The following is a 13,482-nucleotide window of genomic DNA, read 5'->3' as shown; positions in this document are numbered from 1 at the left end:
TCGTTTAAACATAATCCATTTCAAGTTTGTCTGTCAGCCTGTGTGTCTGTTACCTCTTCAAGCCCAAACAGCTAAACCGATTTTGCTAAAATTCGGTATGGTAGATACATTTGAATCCCGCTCAATATATTTTGGCGCAGCGGGGTTGCGGGCGTCATATTAAAAATAATATAATTATAGTTATTAAATTTCACATAGATTTCAAAGTAATTCGCGTCTTTTTGGTTTCACAGTCGGTTAATAAAATCGCTGGTTTAGATTGAGTATTCAGGTAGATAAGTTGTAACATAACATAGCATTAGTTAGTACTTCCGGCGGATTAAAGTCTTGGGAAATCTACATGAGGGTCCCTCGAGCTCTTGGGCTTATTTTAATCTTGAGAACTGTGATCAGAAAATTCGTGATGGCAGTGGTTTTGTGCTTCCAAATACTGGATATTCTGTAGAGATAGTAGAGACTAAAGTTTTTTTAAATAAAATAATTCATAATATCCAAACAAACGATATAGCAATATTCCCAAACATATTATCAAAATAACACTTTGAAAACCGGACTGTAGATACATAATATAAAAATATGGTGCAAATATAAATAACAAATTGGTGTCCATAAGATATTTAAATATCTAACCAAACCTCAAAATAACTTCTTGACATTCTGCTAACTTTCTTATAAAGTTACTAACTGTATAAAGAGACTAAATTTGAATGTAGCCGGGGTTGCGGTTGGGACAAATATTGTCAGTAGAACTTTGTTATTTGTTTGATATTTCAAGTTTAGTAGTATTATCTGTAACTTGTAAGGTCCACTTGTGGCAGTCTGCGCTAAATTCATTTTTGGTTAAATATCATGACGTCCTACACTATCTTCGTATACAGGGGGTAACAAAACAAAGTATTTTAGGGAGTATTAGAGTCACCTTTATAGAGATCAATGTGAAAGTAGCAGCGTTGAATCCAGTTAAATTTTTTAATCTTTTGTATGAGCAAACTCATGACGTTGAGGCGCTTGCCCATACAAACCACCAAAAATGCTGTTGGCTGCTACTTTTATAGTAAACTTTTTTTTTTATGAAATAAGGGGGCAAACGAGCAAACGGGTCACCTGATGGAAAGCAACTTCCGTCGCCCATGGACACTCGCAGCATCAGAAGAGCTGCAGGTGCGTTGCCGGCCTTTCAAGAGGGAATAGGGTAATAGGGGAGGGTAGGGATAGGAAGGGAAGGGAATAGGGGAGGGTAGGGAAGGAAATTGTGTAGGGGATTGGGCCTCCGGTAAACTCACTCACTCGGCGAAACACAGCGCAAGCGCTGTTTCACTCCGGTTTTCTGTGAGAACGTGGTATTTCTCCGGTCGAGCCGGCCCATTCGTGCCGAAGCATGGCTCTCCCACGTATAAATCTCTATTTAAGGGACCCCTACACACCCTAAAGTATTATCACCAAGTATGTTTTACTACACCCTGCATATGAAGAAGAAGGCAACAGTGTAAGTGGGCCTCAGAAATTCAAGCCAGCCCTTGTTATTTAATCTAGATATTTCATAAAGATATTGTGTCGTAAATGTCGTAATCTTCACTCGACGTCGTAATAAATCTTTCTACTAAATGAAAACTTCCTTGCCGCAAGATATCAAGCGAGATAATCTCGGACGAGGGAAGAAAAGCGTTGAAGAATTGAATTCCTGTTGTTTACATAAACTTGACTAGGTTATCAAACACGCAGCTCAGCGGGGCTAAAATGGTCGCTTTGGAGAATCCTAATATTATGAATCATAAATCATAATCTGATTCATTTTTAAAAATCGCAAAATGGTCACTTTGCTTCCAATTCACGTCTAGTAATTCGTACTAATTTGACATTCGACAGTTTTGACAATTCATTTTCTGAATTGATTTAAGAGGAATTGCAAAATGTGACCATTTTAGGTCCGCTGGAACAGTGAAGTTCAAAAATGAATTTATAAGACTAGATGACGCCCGTAACTTTGTTGCGCAAAAATGCGCGCGGGAACCGTGCGTTCTTTTGACGTACTTTTTAGGGTTCCGTAGCCAAATGGCAAAAAACGGAACCCTTATAGATTCGTCATGTCCGTCTGGTACAACTGAAACAAAAAAAATTGTTTCATCTAACCTATGCGTGTGGGGTATCTATGGATAGGTCTTTAAAAATAATATTGAGGTTTCTAATATTATTTTTTTCTAACCTGAATAGTTTGCGAGGGAGACTCTTCCAAAGTGGTAAAATGTGTGTCCCCCCCCTAACTTCTAAAATAAGGGCATGATAATTAAAAAAAAAAAGATTAAAAACTGCCAACGAAAATTGGTTTGAACGAGATCTAGCAAGTAGTTTTTTTATACGTCATAAATGGTAAACCTTAATTTAACTTTCATTAAATCAACTGAAATATAAAAATAAATCAAAAACCTTTCAATTTTATAGAAATAAACCTTATTGCTGCAGCGGAACCCTTCATGGGCGAGTCCAACTCGCACTTGGCCGTTTTTTTAAAGTATCTTATGTCGTTTCCCGGTACTCAAAGTGTCTTCATATTTCAAGAAAATTGGTTCTGCGGCTTGGGCGTGAAGAGGTAAGGGGGCGTCCACAAATTACGTGAGGTGTTTTTTTTTAATTTTCTGACCCCCCTGCCCCCTGTTGAGATTTCGTGAGATTTTATTTAACCCCCTTCCTCACCCCCCAATCTCACGTGAGTTTTTTTTTTTATGAAATAAGGGGGCAAACGAGCAAACGGGTCACCTGATGGAAAGCAACTTCCGTCGCCCATGGACACTCGCAGCATCAGAAGAGCTGCAAGTGCGTTGTCGGCCTTTTAAGAGGGAATAGGGTAATAGGGGAGGGTAGGGAAGGGAAGGGAATAGTTGAGGGTAGGGAAGGGAATAGGGTAGGGGTTAGGGGATTGGGCCTCCGGTAAACTCACTCACTCGGCGAAACACAGCGCAAGCGCTGTTTCACGCCGGTTTTCTGTGAGAACGTGGTATTTATCCGGTCGAGCCGGCCCATTCGTGCGTTAAGTGGGTTTCTCGTTGGATTGTTTGACAGACAGTAAATGTATAACGACAAAGTATCAATGAAATTATTTTTTTTCGACGAATTAGTAGAGAATGATCTTAATTGATAACGTATAAGCGATTAAATCTTAAGCATAACCAGGATGAAATGGACCAAAATAGTACCTTTTTTTTAACAATGAGAAAAAAAATACGTGAGATTTGCCGAGACCCCCTCCCTCCCATAAACACCTCACGTAATTTGTGGACGCCCCCTAATAGACCGACACTTTCTCACAACATTAGTATTATAATAATAAGTAAGTATATGGATATGGTCTTTACATAAAATGTTCTTGAAATAGTTCAGAAAGCGCACACTTATTTTTTCTCGTTTTGTCCCTACAAGTTCCAAGAAAGAAATGATAGATGGATAAAAGTTAGATATGCTTAGTTTAAAAGTAATTTATTACAACACAAATATAGTACAGTTAATGAAGGCAAAAATCAGGCACAACCTCCGATTTCGTTGAGCCTCCATCGATTTGGATGAAATTTTGGAATTGAGTATGTTTTACTCTCTATTGCGCTTTTTGCATTTTAGGGGTGAAATTCACCCCTTTTTCAAAAAGGAGGCAAAATGCAGATCTGGCTTTAGTAATTGTGTTTAATTAGATAAAATAAACGTTTTTTCAATATTTTTATGCCTGATTTATGATTCTAATTAATTTTTAACCCTTTTAACAACCACCCCTTAAATGAAAAACTATGAAAAAATATTTTTTTTTTATTTCTGAGTTTCTAAATATTACATACAGGGTTTGTTCCATATTTATGATATAATTTTTGGTTGACGATGAAATTTCAACACTTACAAACTAATCTCTTGATGCCAAATTACTGTAAAACTATTGGTTAAAAAACTTAAGCCTATTAAATTATTGTACACGAGAGAAGTAAAATCTTATTTACTAAGTATGTATTCAAATTATAATTATTGCGAATTTTTTATCCTTAAAAACTACGGCTTGTCTTAATAATAGTTCTAACTTTTTTATCAGCTAGTTAAACCTGATAAAAAAAGTTTGGATGGAGCGTTAATTTATCTTATAATTAAATAGTATTTTAAAAAGATAAAACCGACTTCAAAATTGTACGAAGTTGAGAATTAAAATTGCCTTATCACAAAAACTACTGAACCGATTTTGGTGAAACTTGTAGTGTTCCCTAAGTTGAATAATACCCAGTACAACAAAAAAATAATTACTTAAATCGAACTTGTAGTTCCGGAGATATGCGAACACAAACATAAAAACATACATACATTTGAAATTTTGCACATTTGTTCAGACACTGAAATAGACTAACATATACAAAAACTGAGCAGTTCTGGGAATATTACATACATACGCGTCGAATTGATAACCTCCTTTTTTGAAGTCGGTTAAAAAATAAACACATTTTTATTCTCTATATCACAGCTCTCAGCTGAGCCGTCACCCAAAGGGTAAGAACGGGACCCTATTACTAAGACATCGATGTCTGTCCGTACTTTGTCCATCTGTCTGTGTGTCTCCAGGCTGTAACTTAAGAACTTTTCACAGATTATGTATATCTGTTGCCGCTATAACAACAAATACTAAAAACAAACTAAATTAAATATTTAAGGGGGCTCCCATACAATCAACGTTATTTTTTTGAAACTTTTGCAAGATATCAATAACGGCAACACATAGGTACTTGAAATATTCACGACATACTCATTTGTATTTAAAGTTCAAATACAAATGAGTATGTCGTGAATATTTCAAGTACCTATGTGTTGCCGTTATTGATATCTTGCAAAAGTTCCAAAAAAATAACGTTGGTTGTATGGGAGCCCCCTTAAATATTTAATTTAGTTTGTTTTTAGTTTAAGTAATAATTAATAATAAAATTTAAATTAATTAAATAATTAAGGGGGGTTCCCATAAAAAAAAACACAATTTCAGCCTATTTTTTGCTCTATTGTGGTACGGAACCCTTCGTGCGCGAGTCTAACTTGCACTTGGCTGATTTTTTATTTTTGGATTGTCTATTGTTTTCCCACTGATCTGAAATGAATGGCAGGTTATCCCCTTTCTATCGAATCTCACTAACCTAGTGGGGATTTTGAGAGTAAAGGAAGAGAGAAGGCTCTAGTGTACTGCGCACACACCTGAGCACTATAAAATTATTCCTGCCTATCACCAAAACCGGTGTGGAGGTATTTTAATTATTATAATTTAGAAAATATACTAAAATATTCAATAGACCACGTCATCCTCGAAAGCCCCACCACTTTTTCCAGTAAATGTTTACCATTTCTTTTACCTTTTCCGTCATGAAAAGACACATACACGTACCCATACATGACGTGTATTTAGTTTAGTACCTATTGACACGTTTTCCTACAATTTAAGAATACCAAATCTCTGCTTAAAATTTTTTTCAAAAAATAATTTATTGGTTTTATTACTATAGCTCCCTTAATTTTTTAGCTATCAGGTTCATTTAAAAAACATTTTAAAGGTAATTTCAAGAGCTTTTAGACCATGCCAAGAAATCCTTTTTAAAGCCCTTAATTTTTAAAATAAAAAGGGTTAATAAGTGCTGGATGCGTGGTTATCGCAGTAAAAGTTAGGCTTTATACGTCTCTATCTTAGCTATTTTTCATCCTACAAAAATAAAAAGGAAACCAAAAGCTTTTTAAGGAAACGAACTCAAATTTTGTTTTTATGTTTTTTACGAATATCCAATATTTTAAAAGTTATATCAAAAAGAAAATTAAATTTACGAAAATTTAAAAATTAAAATTTTATGAAATCATCTTTTTTTTCAAAAGTAAGCTTTCTAAAGCAGGTTAATTTTTTGAGGTCATAACATAAGCTAAAATGAAGAAAAGCCTTTAGGGATAACCATAAATTTGAATTATTGTAGAAATGGTGAACGTTTTATTTTTCGTTTTCTCCAAAAAAATTCGAAAGTGTCATCTTATTTTTATCATAACTTACTCAATTTTAATGCCATTAACTTTTTACAGTACTCAATAAAAAAGGTAATTTTAAGTGTTCAGGAAGTATATGTCATAAAATGCATCAATTTTCCGTTATTTGTGTATGAATGTTTAGATTAAAGTACTCGCCGAAAAAAGTATACATATAATCACCTATATTTCACTTTAAATTAAAATTAGAAGGTTATTAAAATCAGGCATTTATTTGTTATTTTATTGACTTTAATTTAGGTTACAACACGTTTTTCGTAAAAACGTATAATTTTTGAGTTATTTATGAAAAACCGTTTTAAAACATGTAGTTTTATCTCGAAAAATCACAATCTTCGATCTTTAATTACTCAGAAAGTATTGATTTATTCCAAAAACTTTATAAAACAAATTTTGGCACTATGTCACTTTTGTTTCTTAGGGTATCCCCCACCGATTCGCCATTTTTCATGAAAATCGATGGAGGTTCAACGAAATCGGAGGTGAAAACCTTCAGTGAGTCCACTAATAGCAATTTCATCTAATTGCGGTACGTTAGATATTATAATAATTCTCGAGATTTGCTCGAGAAAAATACAATTTGAGTGTACGTAAGCAAAATATTAACGGGTTAAAAATTAATTTAGTCTTACCAATGACAGTCAAGTTCACGCCGATGTTTCTAGTTGGTGCCAGGAAGAAGTCGACTCGGCAGTGGTAGAAGGCTTGGTCGTCGCTTTTAACGTCGAGTACATTTAGCGCAGTCGGCAGGACCTGCAGATCCATCCTCAGACGATTGGTGGCGTTGTAGAAAGGATTGATCCATTCTTTGTTGTCGCGAGCGTCGAAGCTAGAATAGTATAAATATGTTGATCAAAAGAATAAAAAAATTCGCAAAGATTATGAAAATAATTTCTTCGTCTTGACTTGAAAAGACGGCGCAGTACAGAGAGGTGGGGCCTGTGGTATCTGTACCTGTAGATGGGTGCGTTGTTCTTGTACCAGACGAGTAACATGAGCTTGTCGTTGGAATCGCCGGAGGCGTCGCAGTACAGAGAGCTGGGGCCTGTGGTATCTGTACCTGTAGATGGGTGCGTTGTTCTTGTACCAGACGAGCAGCATGAGCTCGTCGTTGGAATCGCCGGAGGCGTCGCAGTACAGAGAGCTGGGGCCTGTGGTATCTGTACCTGTAGATGGGTGCGTTGTTCTTGTACCAGACGAGAAGCATGAGCTCGTCGTTGGGGTCGGCGGAGGCGTCGCAGTACAAGGAGGTGGAGCCGCCCTCCAGCGCCTCCTGGGCTATCACCGGACCTGCAAATAAGATAACATGATGTAACTCGAGAAAAATATACCATCTAATTTACCTGCATCAGAAGATTAAAACATATTTAATATTTCTTATTATATTATTCGAACTTACCATCAGCTCCGGGGATGAAGGTGTGTGTGGGGGTTACGGAGACCATGAAGTATATGAGCGTCCAGACGACGCGCATCCTATGGCCCATCCATGCTCCCGCGCTCAGCTCTTAGCCAGGATTGTTAGCTGCTGCTCGTGAACCCATTACATCAAGCAGCAGGCAGTACTCACCATCAGCTCCGGGGATGAAGGTGTGTGTGGGGGTTACGGAGACCATGAAGTATATGAGCGCCCAGACGACGCGCATCCTATGGCCCATCCATGCTCCCGCACCTCAGCTCTTAGCCAGGATTGTTAGCTGCTGCTCGTGAACCCATTACATCAAGCAGCAGGCAGTACTCACCATCAGCTCCGGGGATGAAGGTGTGTGTGGGGGTTACGGAGACCATGAAGTATATGAGCGCCCAGACGACGCGCATCCTATGGCCCATCCATGCTCCCGCGCTCAGCTCTCAGCCAGGATTGTTAGCTGCTGCTCGTGAACCCATTACATCAAGCAGCAGGCAGTACTCACCATCAGCTCCGGGGATGAAGGTGTGTGTGGGGGTTACGGAGACCATGAAGTATATGAGCGTCCAGACGACGCGCATCCTATGGCCCATCCATGCTCCCGCGCTCAGCTCTCAGCCAGGATTGTTAGCTGCTGCTCGTGAACCCATTACATCAAGCACCAGGCAGTACTCACCATCAGCTCCGGGGATGAAGGTGTGTGTGGGGGTTACGGAGACCATGAAGTATATGAGCGTCCAGACGACGCGCATCCTATGGCCCATCCATGCTCCCGCGCTCAGCTCTCAGCCAGGATTGTTAGCTGCTGCTCGTGAACCCATTACATCAAGCAGCAGGCAGTACTCACCATCAGCTCCGGGGATGAAGGTGTGTGTGGGGGTTACGGAGACCATGAAGTATATGAGCGCCCAGACGACGCGCATCCTATGGCCCATCCATGCTCCCGCGCTCAGCTCTCAGCCAGGATTGTTAGCTGCTGCTCGTGAACCCATTACATCAAGCAGCAGGCAGTACTCACCATCAGCTCCGGGGATGAAGGTGTGTGTGGGGGTTACGGAGACCATGAAGTATATGAGCGCCCAGACGACGCGCATCCTATGGCCCATCCATGCTCCCGCGCTCAGCTCTCAGCCAGGATTGTTAGCTGCTGCTCGTGAACCCATTACATCAAGCAGCAGGCAGTACTCACCATCAGCTCCGGGGATGAAGGTGTGTGTGGGGGTTACGGAGACCATGAAGTATATGAGCGTCCAGACGACGCGCATCCTATGGCCCATCCATGCTCTCGCGCTCAGCTCTCAGCCAGGATTGTTAGCTGCTGCTCGTGAACCCATTACATCAAGCAGCAGGCAGTACTCACCATCAGCTCCGGGGATGAAGGTGTGTGTGGGGGTTACGGAGACCATGAAGTATATGAGCGCCCAGACGACGCGCATCCTATGGCCCATCCATGCTCCCGCGCTCAGCTCTCAGCCAGGATTGTTAGCTGCTGCTCGTGAACCCATTACATCAAGCAGCAGGCAGTACTCACCATCAGCTCCGGGGATGAAGGTGTGTGTGGGGGTTACGGAGACCATGAAGTATATGAGCGCCCAGACGACGCGCATCCTATGGCCCATCCATGCTCCCGCGCTCAGCTCTCAGCCAGGATTGTTAGCTGCTGCTCGTGAACCCATTACATCAAGCAGCAGGCAGTACTCACCATCAGCTCCGGGGATGAAGGTGTGTGTGGGGGTTACGGAGACCATGAAGTATATGAGCGCCCAGACGACGCGCATCCTATGGCCCATCCATGCTCCCGCGCTCAGCTCTCAGCCAGGATTGTTAGCTGCTGCTCGTGAACCCATTACATCAAGCAGCAGGCAGTACTCACCATCAGCTCCGGGGATGAAGGTGTGTGTGGGGGTTACGGAGACCATGAAGTATATGAGCGTCCAGACGACGCGCATCCTATGGCCCATCCATGCTCTCGCGCTCAGCTCTCAGCCAGGATTGTTAGCTGCTGCTCGTGAACCCATTACATCAAGCAGCAGGCAGTACTCACCATCAGCTCCGGGGATGAAGGTGTGTGTGGGGGTTACGGAGACCATGAAGTATATGAGCGTCCAGACGACGCGCATCCTATGGCCCATCCATGCTCTCGCGCTCAGCTCTCAGCCAGGATTGTTAGCTGCTGCTCGTGAACCCATTACATCAAGCAGCAGGCAGTACTCACCATCAGCTCCGGGGATGAAGGTGTGTGTGGGGGTTACGGAGACCATGAAGTATATGAGCGTCCAGACGACGCGCATCCTATGGCCCATCCATGCTCTCGCGCTCAGCTCTCAGCCAGGATTGTTAGCTGCTGCTCGTGAACCCATTACATCAAGCAGCAGGCAGTACTCACCATCAGCTCCGGGGATGAAGGTGTGTGTGGGGGTTACGGAGACCATGAAGTATATGAGCGCCCAGACGACGCGCATCCTATGGCCCATCCATGCTCTCGCGCTCAGCTCTCAGCCAGGATTGTTAGCTGCTGCTCGTGAACCCATTACATCAAGCAGCAGGCAGTACTCACCATCAGCTCCGGGGATGAAGGTGTGTGTGGGGGTTACGGAGACCATGAAGTATATGAGCGCCCAGACGACGCGCATCCTATGGCCCATCCATGCTCCCGCGTTTTCTTTTTATAATGATTAAAATTTTCGCTTCTAACATCTTTTTCCTTTTCTGGTGCTCTGTCTGTAACAATAAAAGCCATGGATAAGTTGCTGAATAAATTTCATAATAAGTAGCAATTAGAACTAAAACAAAAATAATAAAAAAATATCAACAGCCGAATATAATAATATAACCCACCTCCTTTTTGGAAGTCGGTTAAAATATACTCAAACCTTTGCCTATTAGTAAGATAGCTGATCGCTACAGATTTATTAATACATAATAACATTATGGATACCTAGAATATTTTCTGTATAATTTCTAAAAAGCACTATTCTTAGATCACAATTTAGTTGGTACGCTCCTTTTTAAACTTAATCCGATTTTATCTTACTAACAATATTATGCGTTGTTGATAGATGGTTAGCTTTTACGTTTACAAAACTTTCGCTTTTTCTCAGCTCCGGGCGGAAAACGTCAACTTTCGTCCCGCTGCGCTAACCGATGTTGCCGTTTTCCGCCTCCGTCGAGGAGAATAGTTAGTACACGCACCTAGGTACACTACACCTAAAATAAGAAATGTCTCAGATCACAATATGTTTGTTTGTCTCAGATAACATGTGATCTGAGATATTTCTTATTTTCCTGCCCAAGGTGCGTAATGTACTTACTATTTCAACCTTTACTTTTTGGTTGAATTTCAATTACTTTAATTTCTGTCTTACATAGAAAGCTCGTTGACGTATCGTTATGTTATTTCTATAAACCAAGTTGATTTTAGAAACTGGCAAGGAATAAGGATGATAAAATTATACACAATACAGAATTTGCAAAATGAACATGAACATTGTGTATCGAGGCTTCTAGAATATTTCTACTATTCACACAGCTTAGAAAGTTTTTCTGCGCGTACAGTTGAATAATTCCTTCGCAATATGTTCGACGTAAAAACATTATTCTCAGTTTGTTCCACTTTGAATTGGTAAAGTTTAGTGTCCTATTTCTCTCTGACAGAACCTAATGTATAGTTTTCTATTTTCATCCTAGTTCATTGAGTAGTTCTTATCAGAAATTTGCTATCCCATCTGAAACTTGCTCGCGTTGCATTCTCCGGCTTAGAAAGAATGTACAATGTAGAATTCCGCTAGAATCTAGTTTTATTTTATAAATGAAATCAGAACTGCGAATTACGATGTACACTCCATACTCGCTCGATAGATGGTGTAACACTCCCTTTATATCGCGGTATCGCTTGTTTGCGGAGTATAATTATTATGGTTTAAAAGAATCCGGGATAGGTCGTAATACTCAATCGAAAGTTACATCGTTGCACGAATAACCTCCTGAAAGTTCAAAAGTTGTTGGGCTATCGTCATAGAATTTGTACTTTGTAAGAGTAGCTACCTGTTATTATCAATTAATTTTACGACCTAGAATATATACCAAGACATAAAGAATGGGTGCTAAGCTAAGTACAGAAAAGTTTTAACGTGACCTGAAAAGAAAAGAAACTTTAAAACAAGAATTGAAATCCCACCAAAACATTAAATGTAAAAAGGAGCCAAGCAAAATATCTAAGTATATAAATATCATAGCCATGCAATATATCTATCGTGAAAAGTTTTCAGATCACATTCAAGCCAAGCCTTCAACTTATTTTGTAATTTAAATCAACATTCAGTGAATTTATCAATAGTTTTCTTTATTTTATAATTATTATAGTGGCTTGGCAATGAGCACTAGAGAAATAATCAGCGACTGATTGGATTTATTGGGTACATGCGTCGTTACATACTAAAAAACACTTTACGCTTGCCGTTTATGTAAGTATGAACCACCCCAAATAATATGAAGTTTTATATTTGTTTTTCTTGTGCTCATTGCCGAGCCACAATAATAATTATAAAATAAAGAAAACTATTGATAAATTCACTTAATGTTGATTTAAATTACAAAATAAGTTGAAGGCTTGGCTTGAATGTGATCTGGAAACTTTTTACGATAGATATATTGCATGGCTATGCAATATTTTGCTTGGCTCCTTTTTACATTTAATGTTTTGGTGGGATTACTTTTGGCGCAAAATTGAAGTTACGGGCAACACCTAGTAGTTAGTATTGTAATTTTCTACTGGTTAAACATAATACCCACCTTGTAATATGTAGGTATTTAACTTTTAAATTACATGGGAATTAAATTAAATTACATTGGGAGTTTTTGTTTTGGGTAGCAAATGAACAATAAAAATAATATTTTTGGGTTCAAAATTTTAACGGGTCGGAAGGTTTGTATTCATATCGCCGAATACATCTGTTACCCACTTTAGGTCAAAGGTAAACCCATTAACCCTTTACATATTCAAAGGATTTTATACTTTTTTTGAATTTTCTAAATGTATTTAATGATGGCTATTAATATTGATAGTCTATCCTAATTACTTCAATGATTACGCTCATCACTAAACTAATTTGAAGGTGTGTTAGTTTGTTTGCATCGTATAGGCTCCTAAACTATAAGACCGTTTTTTTTGAGGCATAGAAATAGAGTGTAGACCGCGGGATCCTTTTTGTCTCGGGACAATGTAGGTAAGTACAATTACCGCGATGTATTTTTTTATGCAGGTGGAGCCACGCGCAATTGCTAGTTTGTAATATCGATATCTATACTAATATTATAAAATATGCGAAAGTGTGTCAGTCTGTCTGTCTGTTATTTCTTCACGCCCAACCCGTTGAAACGATTTTGATAAAATACTTTGAGCCCCAGGAAAGAAGAAAGATACCGTACACTTTATCCCGGAAAAATGTACGGGTCCCACACGATAAACAAATTTTGGGGCAACGGAGTTGCGGGCGTCGTCGTTCGAATAGAAAACTTGAGACTTATAGCATCAGCTGTTTGATTATTACGCAATCGATTATTATTATTGTTTGTGTGGGTCGATTGTTCGCGAGTTATATTTGTATAAGGATCAATTCTTCTTTTAACTCGAATTTGGCGCCGATGCTAGCTGTCCGCCCGCGTGATCTTAACAATCTTAGATCTGAGAATCGAACCGCTGTCGGAAGTTAGAATTGGGCCCCCAGCTATCTCCTCTTGCGTGTTTGCGACCTTCTAACAACAAACTTGTGTTTTTCTTACCTAATATTTTAAATGTCAAGGCAAAGACTGATCACGGTTAGATGAGTTACATTATTTGAAAAATATGCATTTAGTATCTTCTTAATGTCTTTAGCATCTTCTTCGTAAATTTAGTATCTTCGTAATGTATCTTCTTAATGTCAAACTATATTTAGTTAAGTACTTACAGAGATATATTTTACGTTTTTGAGGAATAAGATTTTCCATTTTTTTATTATAACAACTAGGTATTTTAAAAATAGTGTGAGCCCTGCTGCAAAAAT

General features: G+C 39.3%; 1 protein-coding gene across 3 annotated transcripts in view; it reads right to left on the bottom strand.

Annotated features, from left to right (window-relative positions):
* LOC121726588 (hemicentin-2-like) overlaps window positions 1-13,482 on the bottom strand; it is a 58,665-nt gene that overhangs the window by 17,568 nt on the left and 27,615 nt on the right. Inside the window, exons 2-4 of one of the 3 annotated variants that reach the window (XM_042114011.1) lie at window positions 9,996-10,159; window positions 7,197-7,320; window positions 6,663-6,859 (exon numbers count right to left, since the gene is read on the bottom strand). In XM_042114011.1, the coding sequence (XP_041969945.1) occupies window positions 6,663-6,859; window positions 7,197-7,320; window positions 9,996-10,083 (409 nt within the window). In that variant the 5' untranslated portion in view covers window positions 10,084-10,159. Of the gene's footprint in view, window positions 1-6,662; window positions 6,860-7,196; window positions 7,321-7,429; window positions 7,567-7,600; window positions 7,695-9,995; window positions 10,160-13,482 lie in introns of those variants that run through there. The other 2 variants (XM_042114009.1, XM_042114010.1) reach the window with 2 other exon arrangements.

This window comes from Aricia agestis, chromosome 4 (assembly GCF_905147365.1).
Source record: "Aricia agestis chromosome 4, ilAriAges1.1, whole genome shotgun sequence".
Classification (NCBI taxonomy): Eukaryota; Metazoa; Arthropoda; class Insecta; order Lepidoptera; family Lycaenidae; genus Aricia; species Aricia agestis.
Note: the sequence above shows the minus strand (reverse complement) of the source record. Positions and strands in the feature narration are given on the sequence as shown.